The sequence below is a fragment of the Eublepharis macularius genome, chromosome 11, assembly GCF_028583425.1.
Source record: "Eublepharis macularius isolate TG4126 chromosome 11, MPM_Emac_v1.0, whole genome shotgun sequence".
Classification (NCBI taxonomy): Eukaryota; Metazoa; Chordata; class Lepidosauria; order Squamata; family Eublepharidae; genus Eublepharis; species Eublepharis macularius.
In genome coordinates, this window is record NC_072800.1 from 87213508 (window position 1) to 87237404 (window position 23897).

Consider the following 23897-nt stretch of genomic DNA (forward strand, 5'->3'; position numbering starts at 1 on the left):
TCATTAAGGATGTGGACCGGGGTGGGGTGGGGGTGGAATAACAACAACGTAGGTTGTTTCTCCAATTAAGGCGCTTCGTGGCGCCTGGACTTTTTCATATTATTTGGATCAATGTATTAATAATGTTTTTATTGTATTTTTTAACTGTGTATCTCGTTGGAAGCTGCCCTGAGCCCGCTTGCGGGAAGGGCAGGGTCTAAGATGAACAAAATAAATAAGTAAATAAACAGAAGCAGAAAGCTTCGGATGCATTTGCAGACATTTTTCATTTTCAGTCATTTTTCATTTTCATGCCTCTGACAAAGAGAGCTGTGGCTCTCGAAAGCTGACGATGCATCTGACGAAGAGAGCTGTGGTTCTCCAAAGCTGACGATGCATCTGACGAAGAGAACTGTGGCTCTCGAAAGCTTATGCTACAGTAAAGTCGGTTAGTCTTAAAGGTGCTACTGGACTCTTTTACTATTTTGCGACCACAGACTAGCACAGCTAACTCCCCTGGATCTATTTTCAGTAATGAACACAATAGCATCTTCCCAAGGACAGGATTTCTGTGCCCTTCCCTTGGAAATAGCTCTGAGGAATTCTACAAGGCTTCGTTCCCCACCCTGACACACCCCAATACTTTCTAACATCTATATGTAGAAGCTTGAAGATAGTTTATCAATATATTGATGACGATGTACTACTTTTCTTTTTCACTGAATACAGGAGCCTCAGCAGATTCTGTGAACAGGTACCTGGGCACTGTTACAGAACAGACTTGAGCATGAAACAAACGCAAGCAGAACCAAGAAGCAGAACTGCCGATGGTGAGCTGGGCTGGTGATTCTGGGGAGAACGTTACTGACAGGTCACGCTCCCTCTGAAGGAGCAAAGGGCAGTCTGAGTTACTCTGGGAGCTGGCAGCATTCAAGTCTTAACGACGGCCAGGAGTATCTTTTTCACCAGCTTCAATAACCAAGCCATCGAGACTCCCAAGTCTTCACGACAGGGAGCCGGCCACTTTCATCTGCTAACCTCCAGCGTGAAGCACTACACATGAGCATACCCCCTTGGAAGACAATTCAGAAGTTGCAGCTAGCGCAAGAGCAGTTATTAGCCAAGGCAGATTCCAGGGAAACATAACGAGATTTGCAGGGACCAATTTGCAGTAGCTGAAGATTCATGTTGTTTGTGATCTTCAAAACCTTAAATGGATCTGGAATCTCCCCAGAGAGCTGCTCCTCCTAATCTGAGCCTCTCAGCTAGGAGGGCTTACTCTGAGCTAAGCTACAAGAGGCAAATTACAAGAGGAGGAGCACATGAAGGGAATCACAATGTTAGCCGGGAAGCTGAGTTTTAAAAGAGATGCAGTTCCCCTCTCTGCAGATCCTTGCTCAGAAGGTTTGTTTATTTCCTCTTCACCTCTTAGAAGGGGAGATTAAACTGACAGAGCCTTCTGGAGGCAGAGAGGAAATTAACAAACCCGCTGAGCATGGATCTCCCCTGGCTCTGTAGAGAGGGGAAATTAACAAAGCCCTCCAATCTCTTTTAAAAAACTCAGCTTCCCGGCTAACACTGCAAGTCCCTTCACGTGCTCCTCCTCGTGTAATTCGTCTCTTGTACCTTGGCTCTCCGTGTTCCTTCTCTGTTGGACATAAAATCTGTCAGGATCTTCTCTGTGAGGGCTTCACAACTTCTTTGGGGACAGTGGCCAGCCCACCTATTGAGTAGCCTTTAAGAGAAAAGTTGAAGCCCTTTTCACTCCCGTGTGCCTTTTAAACAGCGGCAACTTCTGTTCTGCTTTTACTTCTATTTTCTGTTTTATTGCTTTTTAATTGCAGATGCATGTGGAAACAGAAAAGCGAGTTCTGCCGCAACCATCCAGCTCCCATTCAAGCCAGAGAGGGTGTTAATTCTGGCAACGTCTCCCTCCCACCCGCACCTGCAGAATCCAGGGATTCTGACTCTACATCAGATAAGATCTAAGGGATCATAAGACAAAGACCAGTTGGTGAATCAGATTTGGGACGAACCAGGCTGCAATGCAAAGGCACACATGTAAGATGTAGGTAGGCAGATACCTTTGCTTTCTGGAAAAATTTGTGTCTTAGGAGTTCAGCTGCTGTTGGCCTAGGAGGGGAAAGAAAGAGAGGGTAGAGATTAAGAGAGCCATTTTGAATTCTTTCAGCTTTCCTTCCTATACCAAAACAAACTTATGTTTTAAGAATCTCGAAATAGCTTGTGCCATTAGCTCTGGAGGAAGAGTCATAAGATAAGAATTTGGCTCAGCACGCCCGCTTGCCGTTTCCTCCAGATGTGTACATCAATCCGCACGTCAGCAGTACAAAATGATCTCCCAAGATGCCACTCTTGGTGCCAAATGAGCTCCTAAAGGGACAGCCACGCAACAGGACTGCCTAATATTACACAGGAGGAGGCAGGTGACTTGTATCATCTTTGTGGGTCTTTTTTTTTAATATACTTGAATGAGATTAGAGTGTCACTACGCATTCTTGCACATTTCTCACTGCAGGGAAGACCACAAGAGGGGCCTCTGCTAGATCAGACCGTATTGGAGCCAGCTTGCTCTGCATTCTCTCCATCCGCACCTCCCAACCAGACAACTAAGGGAGGTCCATAAGCAGGGGTGGGGTGATGGCAATATGGTTGGGATTTTTGCGAGTGTCCTACGTTCAGTCATGAAAGAGTTAAATTTTTATTCTGTTTGTTTAGTCAGCTAGTTAGCAGAGGGCCTGCAGTAAAAGTTCCCACCGTAGAAAGGGGAGTCTTTACTCTTAATGAAGGAATCTAGGATTGTCTATTGGATGAGCCAGTTTATTGGGGGCAATTAACTAGCAACATATACTAAGGTTTTATTGCTCTTTGTTCAGTCTAAGTTTCAGTCTCTAAGTAAGTCTCAGTATTTCTTTCTAACCATCAAGATGTAGTTAGTTAACTATTCTTTATTCTCTTACCAAATATACCCTTTTTCCTGATATGATGCTTCGCTAGACCATAGATTTCACCACAATGTTGCATTACATATTATCCATTGCTTTAAATTTGTACTCCTATATACTGCCTGTGCTTCATGTTGTCTAATGTCAGTCCTAGAATTATGTTCTGTTTCAGCAATTCTTCAACTCTGTATTGGACCCTTGCTAATGCTATGTCTTTGTAAACTGTATTTATTTATCCTATGGAAATGTCCTTGACACTGTATGGAATTTTTTTTATTACTAATCTCTAGTACTAATCTCACACTATGTAATCCGCCTTGAGTCCCAGTGAGAAAGGCGGACTACAAACGACATAAATAAATAATGTAGTAAAAGTATTTTTCTAGAGCTAAAACCACAGAAGTCTGTCTACTTATTTCCAATGCACTAATATTAAACTCTGCAACTCTTTTTTTAAAAATTTCACACCAATAAATATCCACCCTGCCAATGTCAGCGTTTGGAAAACTTAAGGCAGAGGTACAGCACTTCTGAAAATGAAGGCTGCGCCTTTTGACCATCACCTCCAGTAGCCACTGATGGGACTTTTCCAACTTACTTCATTTGTAGCCCAACCTTCGCCCCAATGGGAACCCAAAGCGGCTTACATAGTTCTTCTATCCTTTATTTTATCCTCACAACAACCCTACGGAGTAGGTTAGGCTGATAGCATGTGACATGTCCAAGGCTGCCCAGCAAGCTTCCATGGCAAAATGGGGAAGGATGTTTTCTCCACCTCTTAAGGGAGGGGCTCGGGATCCGTGGAAGAGCATCTGCTTGGCATGCTAGAAAGTCCTAGGTTCAATCTCATCTCCAGTTGAAAGGATCAGGTAGTAGATGATGTAAAAGACATTGTACTCCCAACCTTCGATGGCGTTCGTTTGACCCTTGCAGACTCGGTTAAGAGCCTAGGGGTTGTACTGGATCCAGCGCTACTACTAGAAAAACAAGGAAGCTGCAAAAAATGCTTACTATGATCTCACTCTAGCCTGGAAAATGGTTTCTTATCTCGACACGGCCGACCTGGCCACCTGGATCCATGCTATGGGAACATCAAAACTTGACTATTGTAATGCATTATACATGGGTCTCCCCTCTAAGTTAATGAGGAGGCTCCAATTGGTGCAAAATGCTGCGGCTCGACTATTATCAGGAGCAGGAGCTTGAACATCACTCCCATCCTACAGTCACTCCATTGGCTACCTGTCAGTTACTGTGCTCAATTCAAGGTATTGGTTATTACATACAAAGCCCTTCAGGGCCTTGGTCCAGCATACCTACAGGACCGCCTCCCTCCCTATGTCTGTCCACGGCAGCTTCGCTCATCTGAACAGGGTCTCTTGCAGGTGCTGGCCTGTACATGGGCGAAATCAGCAGCAGCCCATACACGGGCTTTCTCTGTGGTGGCCCCTACCCTATGAAACATCCTGCCTGAGGAGGTCAGGAGAGCCCCCACCCTCCTTGCTTTCTGCAAACAATGCAAAACTGAATTATTCAAAAAGGCCTTTTTTCTCAGCTAAGAGGGTGGTATTATAGGAAAGGGACCGCAGATGTTTCGCTAATGAGTTAGAAACCATCGATTTCACCATTATGTTGCCTTACATATTATCTGTTACGTTAAATATGTACTCCTATATCCTACCTGTGCTTTATGTTGTTCAATGTAAGTCCTAGAATTGATTATGTTCCATTTCAGCAATTCCTCAACTGGATCCTTGCTAATACTATATCTTTGTAAACTTATATTTTTTTACCCCATGACATTGTTTATGGAAATGTTCTTGACATTGTATGGAAATGCCTGTCTTTGTCCTTGCCACTATGCAATCCGACTTGAGTCTCAGTGAGAAAGGTGGAATATAAACAACATAAATAAATAAAAATAAATACTGGAAATCCTGGAGAGAGATGCTGCCAGTCTGAGCAGACCCTGCTGGGCTTGAGGGACAAGCGGTCTGATTCGGTATAAAGCAGCCTCATGCGATCACCCACCCACCAGACTTTCAGCGGCCAACCCAGGTCCCTGGCGGGGCTGTTCAACTCGGCTCTGCCTTCACTACCTTTTCTCAGGGTCCTTCTGTAGGCACAATGAAATCATCTTCCGGAATGACTTCCCATACTTCTTTAGCATCTCCTTATCTTGCACTCCCGTCTCAAGCGAAGGAGGGTCATTTTGTAGCGTCAACATTAAGACCTGGAAGAATTAGATTCGTCAAGATCAAGGCATGTTGGTTGGTTGCTTTTTTTTTTCTTTAAAGAAAACCATTTGCAACGGAAAAGCCACCAAGAACAAAGCCCAAAGCACAGTGATGGGTACTCTAACATCCAACGACTCATGCATTCCCATCTGGAAGCTACACACTTTTTTCCTCTGTGAAGATTAATTAGCTGCCAGGTGGTTTCAAAGCATTCAGCAACACACATGCATCTGCTCCATGTGAGATTCTCTGCAGCTTTAACAAACAGCTTTACCCCTGCAGCTTTGTCCCTCCTTGGAGCCCAAGCCAACATACACGGCTCTCTGTAATACCTCTCTAGAATGGAGAAAAAGTGAAAGGAAGGGAATGCTGAATATGCAGAACACAAAGAGTGCAATGGAGAAAGTGACCCTGGGAGAAGGAGAAGCAGGAGATGAAGATGAGAAGCAAAAAGCCTTCAAAAGTCAGCCAGGCAAGGAAAAGCTGAAAGACTGATAGACTGCGTTTGCAAAGAATGCTTAAAGACTACCCATCAACTGTCAATCGGAGCAATTTGGGGTTCATTTGTTTCAGTTTATTCATTAGCATAATTATTAATTACTTGGTTGAATTGGTTTACATTCAAAGCGGCACGGGTTATTTTGTAGAAAAAGAGCTGCAGGAGCTCATTAGCATAACTCATTAGCATATGCCACACCCCTTGACATCACCAGAAGTGTCATTAGCATAACTGATTTGCATATGCCACACCCTGACATCACCTATCCTGGCTGTTTTGAACCCAATCCTGACCATTCAGGGCTGAAACTGGGCCTAAAATGGCAAAAAGGGGCTGAAAATGGCTGGAAAGGGGCCTAAAAATGGTCAGGATTGGACCACTGCTGAGCAGGAGAGTGATCCACCACCTGTCAGAGGCCCGATCTGGGCCATTTCGGCCCCAATCCAGGCCGAAACGGGCCCAAATTGGGTGAGTCAGGTGGGTGGGGCCACCTGTCATGTGACCTCTTTGGGGAACTGCCGGAACTGAGTTGTGGCGCATTCCCCCTCAAAATGAGCCCTGCAAAGCGACATCCCTAAGGTTAAGACTGGATGCCGGTTCGCCTCATCTCCTTTCTTTTGTAATTGAAGAGGAACTAAAGCATGGCATTGCCTCTCCTCCATTCTGTCCTCACAACAGCCCTGTGAGGCAGGTGAGGGAGAAAGAAACTGGCAACAAATCAACCACCGAGCTTCAACCAGTGGTTTAAAATCAGGACTCCCCATTCCAGCACTCCAACCACTACACCGTGCTAGGTGATGTAAACTCCAGAAAATGCAGTTTTGCAAACTAACAGCACTACGGTTCAACAAGCCGCACTCGCCTACCAAAATTTAAATTGATGTGAAAGGCGCAGGAGTCCTCACCTTTGTGCTCCCTGTTCTACTGGCAACAGAACAATGTACAAATGATCCTACCCACATGGGGCAAGACAAAGCTATGTGAAAGGTTGGAAAACGGAGGAAGCAACACACACAGAGCCCGACTAAGATCCAACCAAAGGTCTGTCTAGCTCAGCATCCTGTTTCCTACGGAAGGCAGCCAGATTCCTCCGGGAAGGACACAAACGGGGCACGAAGGCAAGGGTCTCCCCTTCCGTTGTTCACGCCAAGCATCTGGCATCCATCGAGGTGAAAATAAGCACGAGGGCAGATTGTTCTTTCGTTTGCAATTCTATGCAGCACCTAAACAAGTCCTGGCCCAAAGTAAGTTACAATATAAACAGGAATGAGAGGCCGCACATATGATGCAAGGTTAAAAGCACTGTATATTTTAAATTAAGCAAGGTTTGTAAATGCAAAGAAACGCTGAGAAAAAGCAAGCATAAATATTTTTAAATTGCTCCCAGCGCAGAACGGCAAATAGGATTAAGGAAAGTTTTCAGATGTAGGAAGAAAAGATGGGGCGTGTGCGTTGGCTCCCCTAGATCCAATCCAGTACCGGCACTTTCCTCCACTGTAATGAATCGTCCCTGATGCAAGATGCTCGCGTGAGGGAACGACTCCTTCTGCCTGAGGAAAGTGACTCTGCTAATGGAATGGGTCTACGCCTACGGGATCCAACACTGATGTTTTTATGAAGCTGGAGGTGTTAGCTAAAAGAGAAAAAGAACTGGATGAGAGAACAGACTAAAATTGACCTCAATGGGCAATCAAGGCAAATAAATAAATAAATAAACCTATGAGAAGGCCAAGAAAATAACGTAGATTTTGCCTTGTACTTTGCAAGTGAGGATTAATAATAATAATAATAACAACAACAACAACATTTGATTTATATACCGCCCTTCAGGACAACTTAATGCCGACTCAGAGCGGTTTACAAAGTATGTCATTATTATCCCCACAACAAAACACCCTGTGAGGTGGGTGGGGCTGAGAGGGCTCCGAGAGAGCTGTGACTAGCCCAAGGTCACCCAGCTGGCTTCAAGTGGAGGAGTGGGGAATCAAATTCAGCTCTCCAGATTAGAGTCCTGACACTGTTAACCACTACACCAAACTGGCTCTCAAAATGTGTTATTATTATCCTCACAACAATCTCCCTGTGAGGGGTGGGGCTGAGAGGGCTCCAGAGAGCTGTGACTAGCTCAAGGTCACCCAGCTGGCTTCAAGCAGAGGAGCGGGGAATCAAACCTGGCTCTCCAGATTAGAGTCCTGCCACTCTTAACCCCTACACCAAACTGGCTCTCAGTTAGAAGAGGGTAATCAAGTCTTCCAAGGAAGCTGGTTCACTGCCTCTGGCTGCCTTATTGAGGCACTTCAGTCCGAAAACTACCACTTTAATGTATGCAGAATGCTTGCTTTCAATTCTGGTAATGAAGATTTGTCTTGTGCAAGAAAGAGGAACCTCTGCCTCCAACTTCTCCTTCTTCAGAGGCAGCCTATTTGGAGACTAGTTGACAGTCTTCTCGAGATGTTTTCTAGATAGTGGCTTACCTGTTCAGACTGGCGGGCCAGAAACTCACCTTCATGGGGGGGTACTTGTGGTAAGGCGCTGCCCCCGTGGCAAGCTCGATTGCCGTAATTCCGAAACTCCAGAGGTCTGCCTTGAAATCGTAGCCTCTCACCTGGGAAGTCAGACAACAGCAGATTCCTCTCAGCTCTCTGACCGTGCTGACAGGCCGTTCTGTCTTTGAACACACGCTACTGCCAGGATCATTAATGGAAGCAAGTCTGTCTTCGACTTCCCTTCCAAGAAAGCCATTTTCCTCTTTAGCTTTAAGTAACCACCTGGGCTTTTCAAAAAGAACTGACATTTCTCTCCCAACTGCAGTGAAGCGATACTGAGCATTCCTTTCAACAAGAGTTTAAGATGCCTCCAGCATCTTGGCCGAAGGCAAGACAAGAAAACACACTGGAAAATTATGATCTGCATAAATACGTCTGCTAACTCAACAGCTGTTTGGGGAAGATTGAAAAACATTCTCCTTAAGCCCAAGATTCCGGGCCTCATAAAGGGTTATGCAACTGGATGGGGAGCTAAAACACAGGAAAATCATGCTACATTTTGTTAAAGAAATATTGATGCGACACTTGCCATGTGCTTTGCAGTTTTTTCTTACTTTCCAACCACCATGTGTAGGTCAGCATTATTTCTGCTTTACTGACGGGGGGTGGGGGGATGAAGTTCAGAGATACAGGACCTGTGCAACAGCTGCACTAAAACATGGACAACCAGATGCCCTGGTGCGTCTACTAGCTGATTTCTGCTATATCATTTTTAGGTACCTGCTTTTTTTTAAAAAAACCACACAATTTGAGAAGGAGACAAACCCATTCTTGTTCAGAGTGTATGCTGAAGTACATCATCTTTAGAGTATCCTGGAGGTACGTATCACTGAAAGTCTACTCTGATAGGTAGCTGCTTCCCCGCAGAAAAAAGCCCTTCTCTCAACAACGGCAACTGGTAAGCCTTTAACTGGAGATTCTGGGATTGCACCTGGGACCTTCCGCATACAAAGCAGGTCCGGAATCCCTAAACCATAAAATTCTTAAACTGAACTGTAAAATTCTTTTAAAAAGCAACTGGGAAAAGATCAATCTCTGACTCCATGTCTTTTGAACGGCAATATTTTACATGCACACGACCCTCACTTTTGACAAACAGGGGGACATGTACCTTGTAAGCCTGGGAGCTGCACAGCAGAGAACAGCCAGGGTACTATAGTGGTTAGAGCCTCAAAGACCCAGGTTCAAATCCCTACTCAGGCATAAAGCTTGCTGGGTGGACCTTGGGGCCTACTCTACAGGACTGCTGTGAAAATAAAATGGAGGAGGGACGGTAACCTGCTTTGAGTTCCTTGCAGAAAGCGCAGAACAAAAATCTATTAAAGAGGCAGAACTGGGTGAGTTCCCGATACACTGCGTGCCCAGGTTCATTGCCACAACTTACGGGGAAAGGCCCCAATCCTTTATTTCTGCTGGACTCACCGACTCCTTAAGATTTTGTTAACACAAAGAAGTGGTTTCGTGTAAAACTCCTTTAAACACGATTGCCCTCAAAATTCAAGACAGCACCTGTTTTCCAGCAATATGTTCCAGGTGGGTTTTTAAAAACTCCTTGAGGCCCTTTTTATGTGGAAGGGAGTCTCTAGCCCCTTCCACGTAACCCCCAGGAAACTGCCCTCCCCCACCAACACGAAATTCTTTTCTGATTCCTAATTGTTGTCCTGCTTAGGGCTCTCCTTTCTTGGTTAGAGACACTCCGCTAATTAAGACGCTAATCTTTTTTTTTTTTTTAAACCACATTCTTCATTTGACTAGCTGCATTCATGTTTGAATTTTAATCCCTCCCCGTCCCGCCGACAATCCCTTCTTTCAGTCCTCAACAGCCATCTGAAACGCCTTAAACTCACAGACTCTCTTTGAGTGAGGGGGGTGGTGGTGGCAATCTTGTCCGTGAGAGGAAAGGATCTCTGCCCAGCAAGCTGGAAATAAATTTAATGGCACTGGGGCAAGCGGTGCGCTTTTCATATTCTCAGGTATTTTTACCCCCGTTCCACAATGCTTCACCGTCCACTAAACTTCTTCTAATATGAGAAAATAAAACTTCTTCCATCATCATCATCAAAAAAAGAGAGAGTTTACTTGAGATGATCTATCCGTACCAGGACTAAGCTACACAAAAATGATTTGAATCTCAGTATGGATAAAGAAGTAAAATGCTTCGAAATACCCAACACAGACTGTGTAAAATCATCTAAACTAGTCGGATGCAGTTTGTTTTATACATGGTCTCACATCACCAAATGGGTGCTGTCAGAGAACAGGAATTCATGAAAGTGAGATCAACAGGTCAACCCCTTCCTATGACCTCTTATCACTATTATGGCGAAGAGAAAGACTGGGGTCCAGGAGCACTTTAAAGACTAGACTTCCAAGGTATGAGCTTTCGAGAGTCAAGGGTCCCTTTATCAGATACAAGGAGTCGGGGGGAAAGGATTCTTTATAATCTGAGCCTGATCTCATCAGATCTCAGAAGTTAAGCAGGGTCGGCCTTGGTTAGTAATTGGATGGGAGACCTCCAACGAAGACTAGGCTTGCAGAGGCAGGCAATGGCAAACCAACTTTGATAGTCTCTTGCCATGAAAACCCCACCAGGGGTCGCCGTAAGTCAGCTATGACTTGAGGGCAGTATACACACACACATAATCCAGGAAGAGTGTGGGAGGGGTATTGCAAATTAAGAGTGTTAGGGAACTAGCTATAATATACATTGTAATTAGCTTTATAGATGAAGTCACTGAAGACGTGACATGGCCTCCGGCAGAATGTGGGGGAAACAACCTCCTACCCCACCCATACGCAGCCTCCTGTCACCTCCGTCTAGGAGCCACTGTCGCTGATTTGCCTCAGTCTCTTTCCCCAAGCCTTCATGAAAAATGACATGGCGAACCACGCACTTCCTGTCGAGATCCTTAAACTCTCACAAGATTCCTTCCTCTCGCAAAGGTTTGACAATCATTTTGATTGCTTAAGTAACCATGGTAATTCAGCAGACTTCCCAAGCAACAAAAATAATGGTTGAACTCACATAAGGGCAGGGCTTTTTTTCTAGGAAAAGAGGTGGTGGAACTCAGTGGTGGAACTCAGGACCACACAATGACGTCACTTTGGGTCAGCTGGAACAAGGGGGGAGTTTTTTAAAGTTTAAATCACCCTCGGCAAAAATGGTCACACGGCCGGTGGCCCCACCCCCTGATCTCTGTCTAGAGATCAGGGGGCGGGGCCACCGGCCATGTGACCATTTTCAAGAGGTGCCAGAACTCCGTTCCACTGTGTTCCAGCTGTCCATAAGGGAAAGGTAACGAGCAAGAGTTTCGGAAGTCCTACTGCACACGCTTGGCTTGCTAAGAAGTTGTTAAAGGGAACTGGGGAGGGATAGAGGGAAATAAGCGGCTCGGTCTCCTGGGCAGAAGCGAGATTGCATGTGCAGGGAACGGGTTGGCATGGATGAGAGAGGTGCTGGTTTGTGTTCCACTGCAGGCAGCAAAGTATCTCCAGTCAGCACTGTGGCTGATGCTGCTTTGTTTCATCTAGAGTTGGCCACCTCCATGCGAGGGTGGGGATCACAGAATTACAACTGACTACAGAGATCAGTTCCCCTGGAGAAAACGGCAGCTTTGGAGGGCGAGTTCTATGGTATTATACCCCACTGAAGTCCTTCCCCAAATCTCCAGGGGAGGGGAAGCTAATATAATAGAAACACACTGATTAGAAGGGGTTCTCTTTCATCAGAGTTTTGAAGGGGCCTTATAATTCAAAGGCTAAGGTCAGCTGGCTAAGGTCAAACCTGACAAATTTCTTTATGATGCCAGAGCAGATAAGCCAGTGACAGGCGTGGGAAACCTGGGAAATAATGCAGCACCCAATCAGAGCAGCTGAGTGGGCTGGGAAAGAGGTAGAGAAAATTACCAATATTCAAAATCCATCACGTCGACAGGCATTTAGCAGAAGCCAAATCTCTTAGCAGAACCAATGCAGACTCTCCTTTAGAGGAAAAAAAAGGGGGGTTACCTGCTCCATAACTTCAGGTGCCATCCAGCAAGGCGTGCCCACAAAGGTTTTTCTCACTTTATTTCGAGTAATATCACCACCGGTGGCTAAAAAAGCGCTAACACCAAAGTCTGAAACATCAAAAATAAAGGCTGTTTTAAGAAAATGTGCCAAATGGGCCCCCTCTCCCCCACAAAAAGAAAGAATAATTATTCTGCTGTTTTTGAATGACATGTCTGGCTTGCTGCCTTATCTGTGAATCAATTGAATGGAAGGAATCACATTTACTGACAATTGACAAAACAGATTTTCAAAGTGAACCCTGGCAAGATGGAACTGTAGTCTGAAGTCAATTTTGAGTTAAACGCCGGACATACAATGACTACAAGAGATGTAGCTTGTTCTTTCATTGATAAGAAGAATTAAAAAGACAGAACACCACACAACAAAAAGTATCTCTTTTAATGTGCAGACAGGCCTATAAAGGAGAAAACATTCACACATCAAACAAGTAACCCAGCGATCTGAGTCCCTCAGACACAATGCCCCTCGCACATTGAAGGTGGCCAAGGGTTAGCGCTACAAATATTCTTGTCTGCTAGACAGTTCTGCAAACCTCATCAAATCCTATCCAGCAGCAGCCGCAGGAAGAAGTGACAGCCAAAAGCTGCTCTTGCGAGTGATAAGTGCATGCCATGTTCCCATGAGAGCGCAGAAGACTCACAGAACAATTATCTAGCACAGAATCCAGTTGCCTACAAATAGAAAAAACCCACATCTCCAACCCTCATGGTTGCAAGGGTAAGACTGCAAGGGTACGGGTAACGCCTGCTAAACCTCAGAAGGCAAACGGGGTGGCTGAATTACATTTTCAGTGGACCGGAGTGGTTCTTAAGTTGCCCAGTATACTTCCTTGCCTCTCTTCAACCCTTACTACAACACAAGTATTTTATGCATTTATTCAAATACTTTTATCCCAACAGGAATCCAAGGGAAGCAAAATAAGATAATGAAGTTTGATACAAAGGAAAAATTGTGCAAGCTTATGTACGTTTGTAAAGATGGACAGAATGCATCTTTTCTTGGTGTATAAAAATTAATTTTTTTATAACCTGAGTAGAGATGGGCAAGAACCGGAAAAAAACAAACCGTGTGGTTCGTGGTTTGTCGCATTTCACGAACCACGAACTTTCATGAACCTGCCCCGGTTCACGAACCGATTTGTTTGGTTCATGAAAACGTCACATTCAGGTCAGCAAATCATCACTTCCAGGTCAGCAGAAGGTCACTTCCGGGCAAGCAGAAGGTGTGCAGGAAGTCCACTCCCTGTTGCCTAGGAAACTGATTGATTGGCTCCAGGCTATCTGCAGTGATGAACCAAAAAATGAAACAAATGAACCAGCCTAAAGTTCATGGCGGCTTGTCAGAAATGGGCTCTGACGAACCGCCAGTTTGCGAGCCATGAACCAGCCCGGTTCATCACAAACATTAGTTCCTATTTCGGTTCGTGCCCATCTCTAACCCTGAGAATAGTCCCAGGACTCTAGAGCTCACTCACACACACACATCCTCGTTCAAATAGAAATCATAAAAGACCCCACCATCTAGTCACAAGATTTTGTTTAAAAATAGACACACAACCCCCATTCACACACAGACAGTTTTCTACTTGGTGGCAGAAAGTGCTGTCAAGTCGCAGGCAACTTATGGAAACCCTGTAGGATTTTCAAAGCAAAATACGGACAGAGGTGGCTTTGCCATTGCCTGCCTCAGGACTTTGGTGATCTCCCGTCCAAGTACTAACCTGAGCCAACCCTGTTTAGCTTCTGAGACTTGATGAGATTGGGATAGCCAGGGCCATCCAAGTCAGGGAAAGACAATTTCATTCACACACCAGTGCTGTCACATCTCCTTGTGCCCAATCTGCCATGGCAGACTGAAGCAATTCTTGGGTGGGTGCTACCCTGAAGACTCAATTAGATGGGGTGGAGTTATAGCTTGAAATGTCTTTTCCACTTAACTGAATAATGAAAACAAAGAGGTGTAGTAACTAACAAAGAAAGCCATAAATATTTAGTAGTCAAACCCCCTGAAAGACTAGATTTTTGTGTGCACATCTCTAGCTGGCACGCTCTGAAGAAGTTAGCAAAGTTTGTCAGACTTCAATAGACAAAAAAAAGTCCATTTCTGCAGCAAAAAAACAATGCAGGGTAACCTTGGTGGGAAACTCTTCGCCATGGTTTGAAGAACCTCCTTTTAGACTCCCGTTTTGTTTATATGCTAGTTTGCTTTTAGCTCAATGTCGCAATCCATTACCTCCAGCACTTGTAGCTGGGAAGCAATTCAAAAAGGCAATTTCATCATATTCTTGGCTGTGGCGCCGCAACTTTGGTACTCCCTTCCTCAGGAGATCCACCTGTCTCCCTCTACTGTTGTCTTCTGCCAGTGGGTAAAACCTGCCGTTTTGTTGGCATTCCCTCACTAACTCTTATAAGCCCTCCTCCCTGTGTGTACGGTTGTATGTGTTTATGTTTTATTTAACTGTTTTACAGATTTTGCATATATTTGTATTTTAAATACTTTTTGACATTTGAAATGTTTTAATGTTTTCTGCTTTGGGGAACTGGGTAGGAAGGCAACACAGAAGTTCTTCTGAATAAAGGTATAAACATTAGCCAGGGTGCCCAAATGGTACCTGCAGGGTCAGAGACAAGATTCTCCTCTACGCAAAACATGGGAGGGGAGAAGGAGGACTTCGAGCCACCTTTGTGTTGTGCCTAACGGCTTCCTGCAAAGCTGGTGGCTGAATGCAGAGTGATCCAATTGGGCTTTTCGGAGGCTCTCTTCCTGGGGGCGGTGGAGAGAAGCTGCTAAGCTACTGAGGATACAGTGGTTTTCACCACATTCATTTTTCCAGCTGATGCCCTCAGCTAGTAAATCCTAGGTAAAGGTAAGCACCGAGTCATTACTGACCCATGGGGGGACGTCGCATCACGTTTCCTTGGCAGACTTTTGTTACGGGGTGGTTTGCCATTGCCTTCCCCAGTCATCGACACTTTGCCCCCAGGAAAGTGGGGACTCATTTTACTGACCTCGGAAGGATGGAAGGTTGAGTCATCCTTGAGCCGGCTACCTGAACCCGGCTTCCGCCAGGATCGAACTCAGGTCATGAGCAGAGCTTGGGCTGCAGTACTGCCGCTTACCACTCTGCACCACGGGCCCCAATAGCAAATCCTACTACGCTCAAAATTAAAGATGGGATGAGAAGCCAGGAGTCATAATACATTTGCTCACTCTCTGCCATCTACCGGTTCCAACCAAGTTTATACCGAACACCAGCACGTACCATGCAAAATGCACCAGCACCCCAGGTCGTTTTGGCCTAGGGAAGTTCCCTCTTAGATGGACTCTTTCACGGATGCATCAAACAGCTTATAACAGTAGAGAACGGTTATCTTACACTAGGTGCCTGCTGGACAGCTGCTCAGAGACCAGCAATTTTTAAAAATCAAATGAAGAAAGCAGTCAGTTATTCTCGATTTCATGGCAGAAACCATGGGCAAAAAAAAAAACCAGCATACTAAAACTTCTGGGACTTACAATAATATTGTGGCGGCGTCCAGAAGAGTCCCCTAAGAACTGCATGTAGGACACTGACCTGACTCCACTGTGGATCCAATATGGAAGACACGCACAGCAGCATTTGGTAAAAGAGGAGGCCCGATCAACTGATACGCTGTCTAGAAGTCTTTCCTAACAGAGTATTTTTGCATGTTTGTGTTTATAAAACACTTTCCCAACTAAAACCAAAAGCTCAAGGTGAATTTCTTGTTTCCTAAAATGATAAATGAGCAGAAGTCAAGTCAGTATGGAAACTAAGAAGAAAACTGGTAGCCTAAATGGAAGTTCATAATGTTTACAGATGCTGGGCAACGCTGCCTACATTCATGGAACTTACAGCTCCGTCTTTCTGATGTTGTTTAATCGGAGCATCACATATACTTCAATTGTGCTGCCAACAGAAAAGTGCTCGGCAAAGACAGCAACACTTGTCACTTAATTGCGTTTTTGAGATGGGAAGGATTACGTTCCTGTGTATCTTTTGTCAACTCTCTTTTGTCCACCCTGAATCTATTCGTTCATCTTGCCTTTCTTCCACAACGGAGTTTCAGGGAGCAGGTACAGGTGTCTGCACTCACATGTGTGTGTCCCACCCAAGCACTACTCCAAACTAGCTTCATTTTAGCGAGGTTTCTACATCCCATGCTAGCCCTTTAGCCATATCCAGAAACCCTGACATCCTACTATCACCTGATCATTTCCACTACCCTTCTCTGAATCCATTTTTGCATTCCCCTAAAGAAACGTGAACCAGAATGGCACAGAGTATTCCAAAAGTGAATACATCATAGTCTCAGGACTTTTTTTCTGGAAAAAGAGGTGGTGGAACTCACTGGGTACCATGTGCGCACGTGCACATGCTCTCAGGACCATGTGAGGATGTCACTTCTAGGAAGTGATGTCATCACGCAGGCCATGCCCACACGGGAGCACTCCCATGCTCCACAGGGGACTCGATTCAGGCCCAAATTGGCTTGGAACAGGCTGCTGCCACACAGGGGAACCATCTCCACCTGGCAGTAGCCCAATCCTGGTCATTTTGGGCCCGAATTGGGCCTAAATGGGCCCAAAACAGCCCATATTGAGCCTGAACTGGCCTGGAACAGGCTGCTGCTGCACCGGGAACCCCCCCCCCCAGCAGCGGCCCAATCCTGACCATTTCATACCCGAATTGGGCCCAAACAGGCCCAAAATGGCCAAAACAGGCCCAAAATGGCCCAGATCGGGCCCAAATCGGCCCGGAATGGGCCACTGCCATGGGGAAAACCCTTCCCTGCCCAGCAGTGGCCCGATCTGTGCCGTTTCAGGCCCAAAATGGCCCAGATCAGGCCTGAATGGGCCAGGGCCACTGCCGGCAGAGGTCCGATCCTGGCCGTTTCGGGCCCAAATACCCACCGGTCACATGGGCATTTTTAAGAAGTGCCGGAATGTTCTTCCATGGTGAAAAAAAGCCCTGGTCTTACATAAAAGGCATTATGATGGTGGCAGTTTTGTTTTCAGTCTTTTTTTAAATAACCCCTAGCGTGGAATTTGCCTTGTTCACTATCACTAAACATGGAGATGTTTGCAGAGAGTGATGTTTGTAACTGTAAGAGAAATGTGGGAACCATTAGCTGGGCCTGACTCAGGAGTTGGCTGGATAGCTTTGAGAAAAAATAGTTTGTACCTGGTTGAATTTGGGCAAGTGGAAATGATGGCACTTTAGAATGGACACTACCTGTCTGCTTGCTGCTATATTACCATTAAAAACCTGATCAGCCTGTACGATTGTAGGAAGTCAGAGGCATTATAAATCTTCAGTGCCTCTTCTGTCAAAGGCGACTGACCAGATAAATGCCACCCTTAGGAAGGAATGCAAAACTAGAGGTATCATACCTATTACTTAACACAGAAGGGAGCAAAAATGTTGATATCCATGAGGAATGGAAGCCTGCTTTAAAACAACTATGAAAATGTAGGTTTGCCAAGACTGACTGAGCAATATCAAATATCTCATGTTTGCACCATGAAGCTTTAAAGAGCTATAGACTACTCCTGTACCATATCGTCACACCAAGGTGTTACTGTTTAGCAGGTGGTCCATTCCAAAGAAGAGATATGCTGTATTGAATTCTGTAGGCAAAACTGTTAAGGAGACTCCAACATATTCCACAGAAGCAGTTTTTTAAAAAGAAGTAAGACAAGAAGCTTTGTTTCTAGGAAATTAAATTACTTATCCCTGAAGCGTGGGCTTGTGTTCACTGAAACATTTTCTTCAATGAAGAATAGCTTCCTAATATTTACAAATTTAGTCTGTCAAAATACAAAATCATTTTGACAGCACTAGTAATCCACTTTTTCAAAACTGTTCTGTCAAGTAACAGCTCAGTTTCTGTGCAAATCATTTGCTGTAAAAAGCATGCATGCTCTTGGAAAATTAGCATCTCAGGGGAAAAGCTGCACTGGCAGAAAATTAAAATTGTAAGGGGAAAGGGGATCTAGCACATACTTTTCCAGGGTATGCTAGTTTTCTACATGCAGGCAAAAAAAAAGTTTGGCCTCACAGAGGAGAGCTAGTATGGAGTGGCGATTTAGGAACTGAGAGACACAGGTTCAGCCATCAGCTCACCAGACAGCTTCAGGCTAGCTGCGCTGTCTCAGATTAGCATACCTCAAAGGATGGTGGTTCTATGTATTAAATGGATGGTGGAGAAGAACAAGAGCCAGTTTAGTGTAGTGGTTAAGAGCGGCAGGACTCTAATCCGGAGAAGGGGGTTGGCTTCTCCCTTCCTCCACTTGTAGCCAGCTGGGTGACCTTGGGTTAGTCACAGCTCTCTGGAGCTCTCTCAGCCCCACCCACCTCACAGGGTGATTGTCGTGAGGATAATAACAACATACTTTGTAAACCGCTCTGAGTGAGTCTTTAGTTGCCCTAAAAGGTGGCATATAAATCAAATATTATTATGTTGTTATTATTATTATATACACTGTTCTGAGTAACTTGGAGGAAGGGCTGGATGCAAACATGTAAACAGAAATCAAAATATGAGGAACCCCCTGAAGGGAGGCTATCCAGAAAGCATCAGTAGAAAACCCAGACAAAGACATACCTTCGGTCCTCTGGGAGGAATAGAACAGGTGACATAAATGGATGGAAAGCTTTGGACTGGATCAAGGATTTTCAGAGGTATTTGTGGAGTCTACCTGCACGCCTGCCCGAAGGCACCCACAAGACGCCTGCCACAGCCATGTCTTTAAGGCAAGGGCGCTCTAAGCAAGTCGCCACAGCATGAGACTAATTCATCTACCTGGGCTGTACCATTTCGGGCTGGCAGTGGCTGTGTCCAAGAACAATTCCATTTACTTGGGGAAACTAGGGCAATGCTTAATTCCATATCTGTCCATATTCAGCAGCATCAAAATACATGGTATTTTGCCAGTTTGGTGTAGTGGTTAAGACCAGTTTGGTGTAGTGGTTAAGAGCGTGGGACTCTAATCTGGAGAACCGGGTTTGATTCCCCCCTCCTGTGCTTGAAGCCAGCTGGGTGGCCTTGGGCTAGTCACAGCTCTCTGGAGCTCTCTCAGCCCCACCTACCTCACAAGGTGTTTTGTTGTGGGGATAATAATGACATACTTTGTAAACTGCTCTGAGTGGGTGTTAAGTCATCCTGAAGGGCGGTATATAAATTGAATGTTGTTGTTGTTGGGGAGATTCCGTAGCCTGTATATAAACTCCACGCATTAAACAAATTTGCATAACTAAGATCATGCCTTTTTTTGCCACTGATCACTGCTGATCTGGATCTTTTAAAAATCATTTTATGCTACTTGCTATTGTTGAACAATTTTGCGCTTTTTATGGTTTTATTGTATTGTTATATTTTAAGTGTATAGCATTTGAAAGGAGAGGTGACTAAGGAATAAACTAAATATTTCTGTTACAGGAAGGAGCATTTAGCTTTTGCAAGGAATCAAAGCCTCGGTCCATCAAAGTCAGTATTGCCTGATGCAGTTCTTTAGAGTCCCAGGAAGAGGTCTTTCACATCACCTAATGCCTGGACCTTTTAACTGGAGATTTCAGGGATTGAACTTTCTGTGTGCAAAATCAAAAAGAGTCCAGTAGCACCTTTAAGACTAACCAATTTTATTGTAGCATAAACTTTCGAGAATCACAGTTCTCTTCGTCAGATGCCTGATGTGTGCCAAGCGGATGCTCTGCTATTGAACTGCTACTCCTCAAACAAGTCAAAATACTTCAGAACTTCCCGTTCCTGGGATTCGAAATTTCACACCAATATACTTTACAGCCTCCCTCAGAAGGTGTAAGTGTTGGAAGAGGAGGATCCAATGCTGTCCCTCTTCTCAGGTTTCAGAGGAGGACAAACCAAAGAGTTAGTAAGATAGAGAGGTTAGGGCACTCTGTTTACTATTGTTTACTGCTCTGACTGTCCTTTAATATGCAGATTGCTATTCTCAGGATTTCCTCCTCCTGACTTCCTCCCTCTCATTTCTTCTCTTCCTGGCATTGTTCCAGGCAACACCTCTCTCCTTCTCCTCCCTCCATCTTGGCAGCAGGGATGCAGGCCTTGTCCTTCCATCCATGTCCATCCTTAGACTAGACAGGTAGTTAGGATCTGTCTCTCCTCCTTTCCTATCAGAGTATGGAGTCCCTGCAATAAAGAACTCTTACTTCTTTTCTAAATATAAACCAAGTGTATTCTTTTGTTATTTTCACTCCTGCACAAACACCAGCCAGCAGAACCAGCTCACAACCAGCTCACAACCACCTCTAATCATGCTTCCTATGCCAAACAATGGACTCTGCTAATGGCCCAAACATGGAATCCTTTAATTAGGTTTCTGTGGCCTACATAACGATTTATTTATCAATAAGGCCTACAATTTTTAAAAAATATTACTGAAAAGCTGAGATGATGAGGATGCTGAATTCTGTCCCCAGGGTTTGTCCTGGGGCTTTTTGAGCCAATGCAGAATCATAGTGCACACACTGAGCCCTGGTTAGTTCCAACACAAACAGCCTTTTGACGGCTTCTCGTTCTGCCCGTTTAATATAACACGAGCAGGACCAAAGGGCTGCTTCAGATAGGATATCAAAGCACATTAGTAGGGAGAATTGTTAGCTCCAAGCACAAAGGCCCTTCTAGGGTGCAGACAATAGGTTCCCAGTCAAAGCATCATTACGGATTCAGGGCTTGCTTCAAAAGCAAGCCTAGAGGCCTGTGCAGTCGTTTGATATTGAGATGATCTCACACAGTTAAGTGATTCTGGAAAGAGATGAAACAAAAGGAGATCTTAATTTATGCCACAGCCATTGCCAACTGAGGGCAGATTGATAAACCCCTCCACGCTTGCTTCCTTAAAAGAAGAACCAAAGTATGGAGAGATCGTTGGGGGAAAGCCGGTAGAAATACTCCGAGATTTGCATTAAGGATGTACAGCATCCTTACCCCAACCCTACTCCATCAACTGGGAATCTTCCTTCACTTCTAGGAATTCTGCGTGTGGGGTGGGTGGGAGGACTCCCATCCAACAGTGTGTAGGACAAGGGTGGGGGTCAAGTTCGTATGGGACAATGGCAAACTCTCCACCTCCTCTGTGCTGCAGCTGCCACTCAAGATGAGAATAGAGAAAGAGCTACAGTTACATGGGGGGGGGCGCACGGGGGGTTGGCGCTTTAGCACCCGAATATTTTCTCTCAGATGGGCAGCCAGGAAATTCTGTAGCAGAAAATTAAAACCAAGTGCCCAGTGGCACCTGAAATAATTTTTTGTTAGTCTTTAAACCGCCTCTGCGCTCCTGTTATATATTTTTGCAACTCTCTATACTTTTCTGCACACCTGAGGATTATTCCAGGTTTGCAGTAATAAACACAAACCCTAGACCCAGATGTTCCCTTCCCTTGCGGATCTTCTGATCCACGGGGGAGGGTCACCTATTGCTATTCAACGTAGCAAGTGACAAAAAAAGAGCAGCTTTCTCTAGACGAGGGCCGAGCAGCTGCTCTAGAGCACCAGAGACGCAAACCCTATCTTGACGAGGCTTTGTTAGCCCTGCAAATCTCAGCAGTTTCTTTAACATAAAATCCAATTCTGTTGGGATCCAGATAAGGCACTTTGTATATGCACCTGCATGCGAGGGGAGGATACAACTGTCTCTAGCCCCAAAACAGCTTCTAGGGTGGATAAAAATATGCTGGACATATATCCCTCAACTTCAAGTCAGACCTGGGGGTGGGGGTGGGAGTGGGGGGCACACAGAGGGCCAAGCTACAAGTGATGAATGACACTTGGCGCTACATAGTGATCGAGTGGAGTGCAAGTGGAGAGCAAGTGAACAGGGAGGGATACATGTGAGTCTGTTCACTTGCCGTTCAAATGTCATTCGTCACTTGTAGCTTGGCCCAGAGAGGAGAAGGTACATTCTTCACACATCGATATTTACTTTCAGGCTGGTGCAAAGGAGACAAATTCTAAAAGTTACCTGCAATCTGGACTGAGCCATCTTCTCCCAAAAGAATGTTTCCAGCTTTCACATCCCTGGAGGAGACAAAAAAAACAACAACCTCAAACACAACTGTAAGGGCTAGTTGCACATTCTTTTTTCCTGTTGTAATTGGCTGCAAGATGAAATGTTAGTTTCTTAATGCAGAGGCTGTGAAAATATACCCTTCAAAATTCTGCTTTTTGCAAGGAGCATTCAGTTGTGCAGGGGTATGTGAGCGCAGGCATTATTGTGAAGGAGTTAGTCTGTTTCTGGTGGAGCAGTTGGCTTAAGAAAGGGGAAAGGGGGGAAGGACTGGCCCTTTAGAAAGCCACTGTCTCTAACTCTGAAAGAAAGCCACGTCCCCTCCCCCTTTGGTCCCAGGGCCCACAGGATGGAGGGGGGGTACCTGCCTTTCCCCAAGGCACTTATTTCTCCAACTTCCCCTCTGTCCAGATCCTGGGGAAGCTCTATTCCATTGCTCCCACTCCGTCTCCTATCTACCAAGGACTCCCACCGCTCGAGCTGTTGTTCTGAAAGTATTCCACCTTAAACACACACACACACACACACACACACACACACACACACAAAGCTGCCGTATACCGAATCAGACCATCAGTCCTTCAAGGTCCGTACTGTCTACTCAGACTGAGAGTGGCTCTCCAGGTCTTTCATATCACCTACTGTCTGGTTGCTTCTGCTGGAAATGCTGGGGATTGAACCTTGGATCTTCTTAATGCTAAGCAAAGGCTCTTCCACTGAGCCACGGCCTCTCCCGCCCCACCAAAAAAACCCAGCACCTCCCCTAAGGGGGAGAAAACATCCTTCCTTCTAAAATTCCATGCTCAAAACGTTTAAACTCAAGTGTGCATTTCCATTTAAATTACACTGCGAAACACAAAAAAATTCCTTTCCTTTTGAGCTTTTCAAATCCCAACTACTCATCTAAATGGTGACGATTTATTTCACTTCTATACCACCACCACATTTAGTGCTCAAGGCGGTTTACAGCATACCTATAAAAACACTGTTAAAATAATATAAATATGGGCTTGAACCCAACACAATCTCCTTAGACTGGCAGAGGGTGTCCCACAGTCTCGGCCTTCCCCTAGCCCCGAGACCCCTTTTTCACCGGAAATGCCAGCAACAGGCCCTGGGGCCCTCTGCACACAACATACGCACTTGCTCTGTGACCTCTACGGCCCTCTCCCCGCTCTTCTAGTCATCCTACTACCGCTGCAGCTTGAAGATGCTTCCGCTGCTAACCTGGACGCAAAGCAGATGGACGTCTCATCTTTCACCGCACGTTTATAGATACATTTATGACCAAGTAAGGCCAAGAGAGCCTTCAAACTTACAACAAAAGTAATTGTTGACGCATTAAATGAAGCAAGCCACGCTCAGACGGCCTTTTAAAAAGAACCTACTTGCCCAAGGAAAAACTTCATTGTGTCCTTTGTCTCTGGGCCATCCATCCCCTGCTATCCAGTGCCAAAGAGCAGCAAAAGCTTTTGTCTTCAAAATAATGGCTCTATTTGTTTTCATTGTGTTTCATAACTGAACAGGAGAGGGAGGGTTT

At 45.2% G+C, this 23897-nt stretch overlaps 1 protein-coding gene across 1 annotated transcript in view; it reads right to left on the reverse strand.

Annotated features, from left to right (window-relative positions):
- Positions 1 to 23897, reverse strand: part of OXSR1 (oxidative stress responsive kinase 1) — a 113789-nt gene that overhangs the window by 24545 nt on the left and 65347 nt on the right. The window contains exons 5-9 of the mRNA XM_054991313.1: positions 22313 to 22368; positions 12233 to 12342; positions 8182 to 8283; positions 5042 to 5175; positions 2064 to 2112 (exon numbers count right to left, since the gene is read on the reverse strand). Coding sequence (XP_054847288.1) covers positions 2064 to 2112; positions 5042 to 5175; positions 8182 to 8283; positions 12233 to 12342; positions 22313 to 22368 — 451 coding nt within the window. The remainder of the gene's footprint in view (positions 1 to 2063; positions 2113 to 5041; positions 5176 to 8181; positions 8284 to 12232; positions 12343 to 22312; positions 22369 to 23897) is intronic.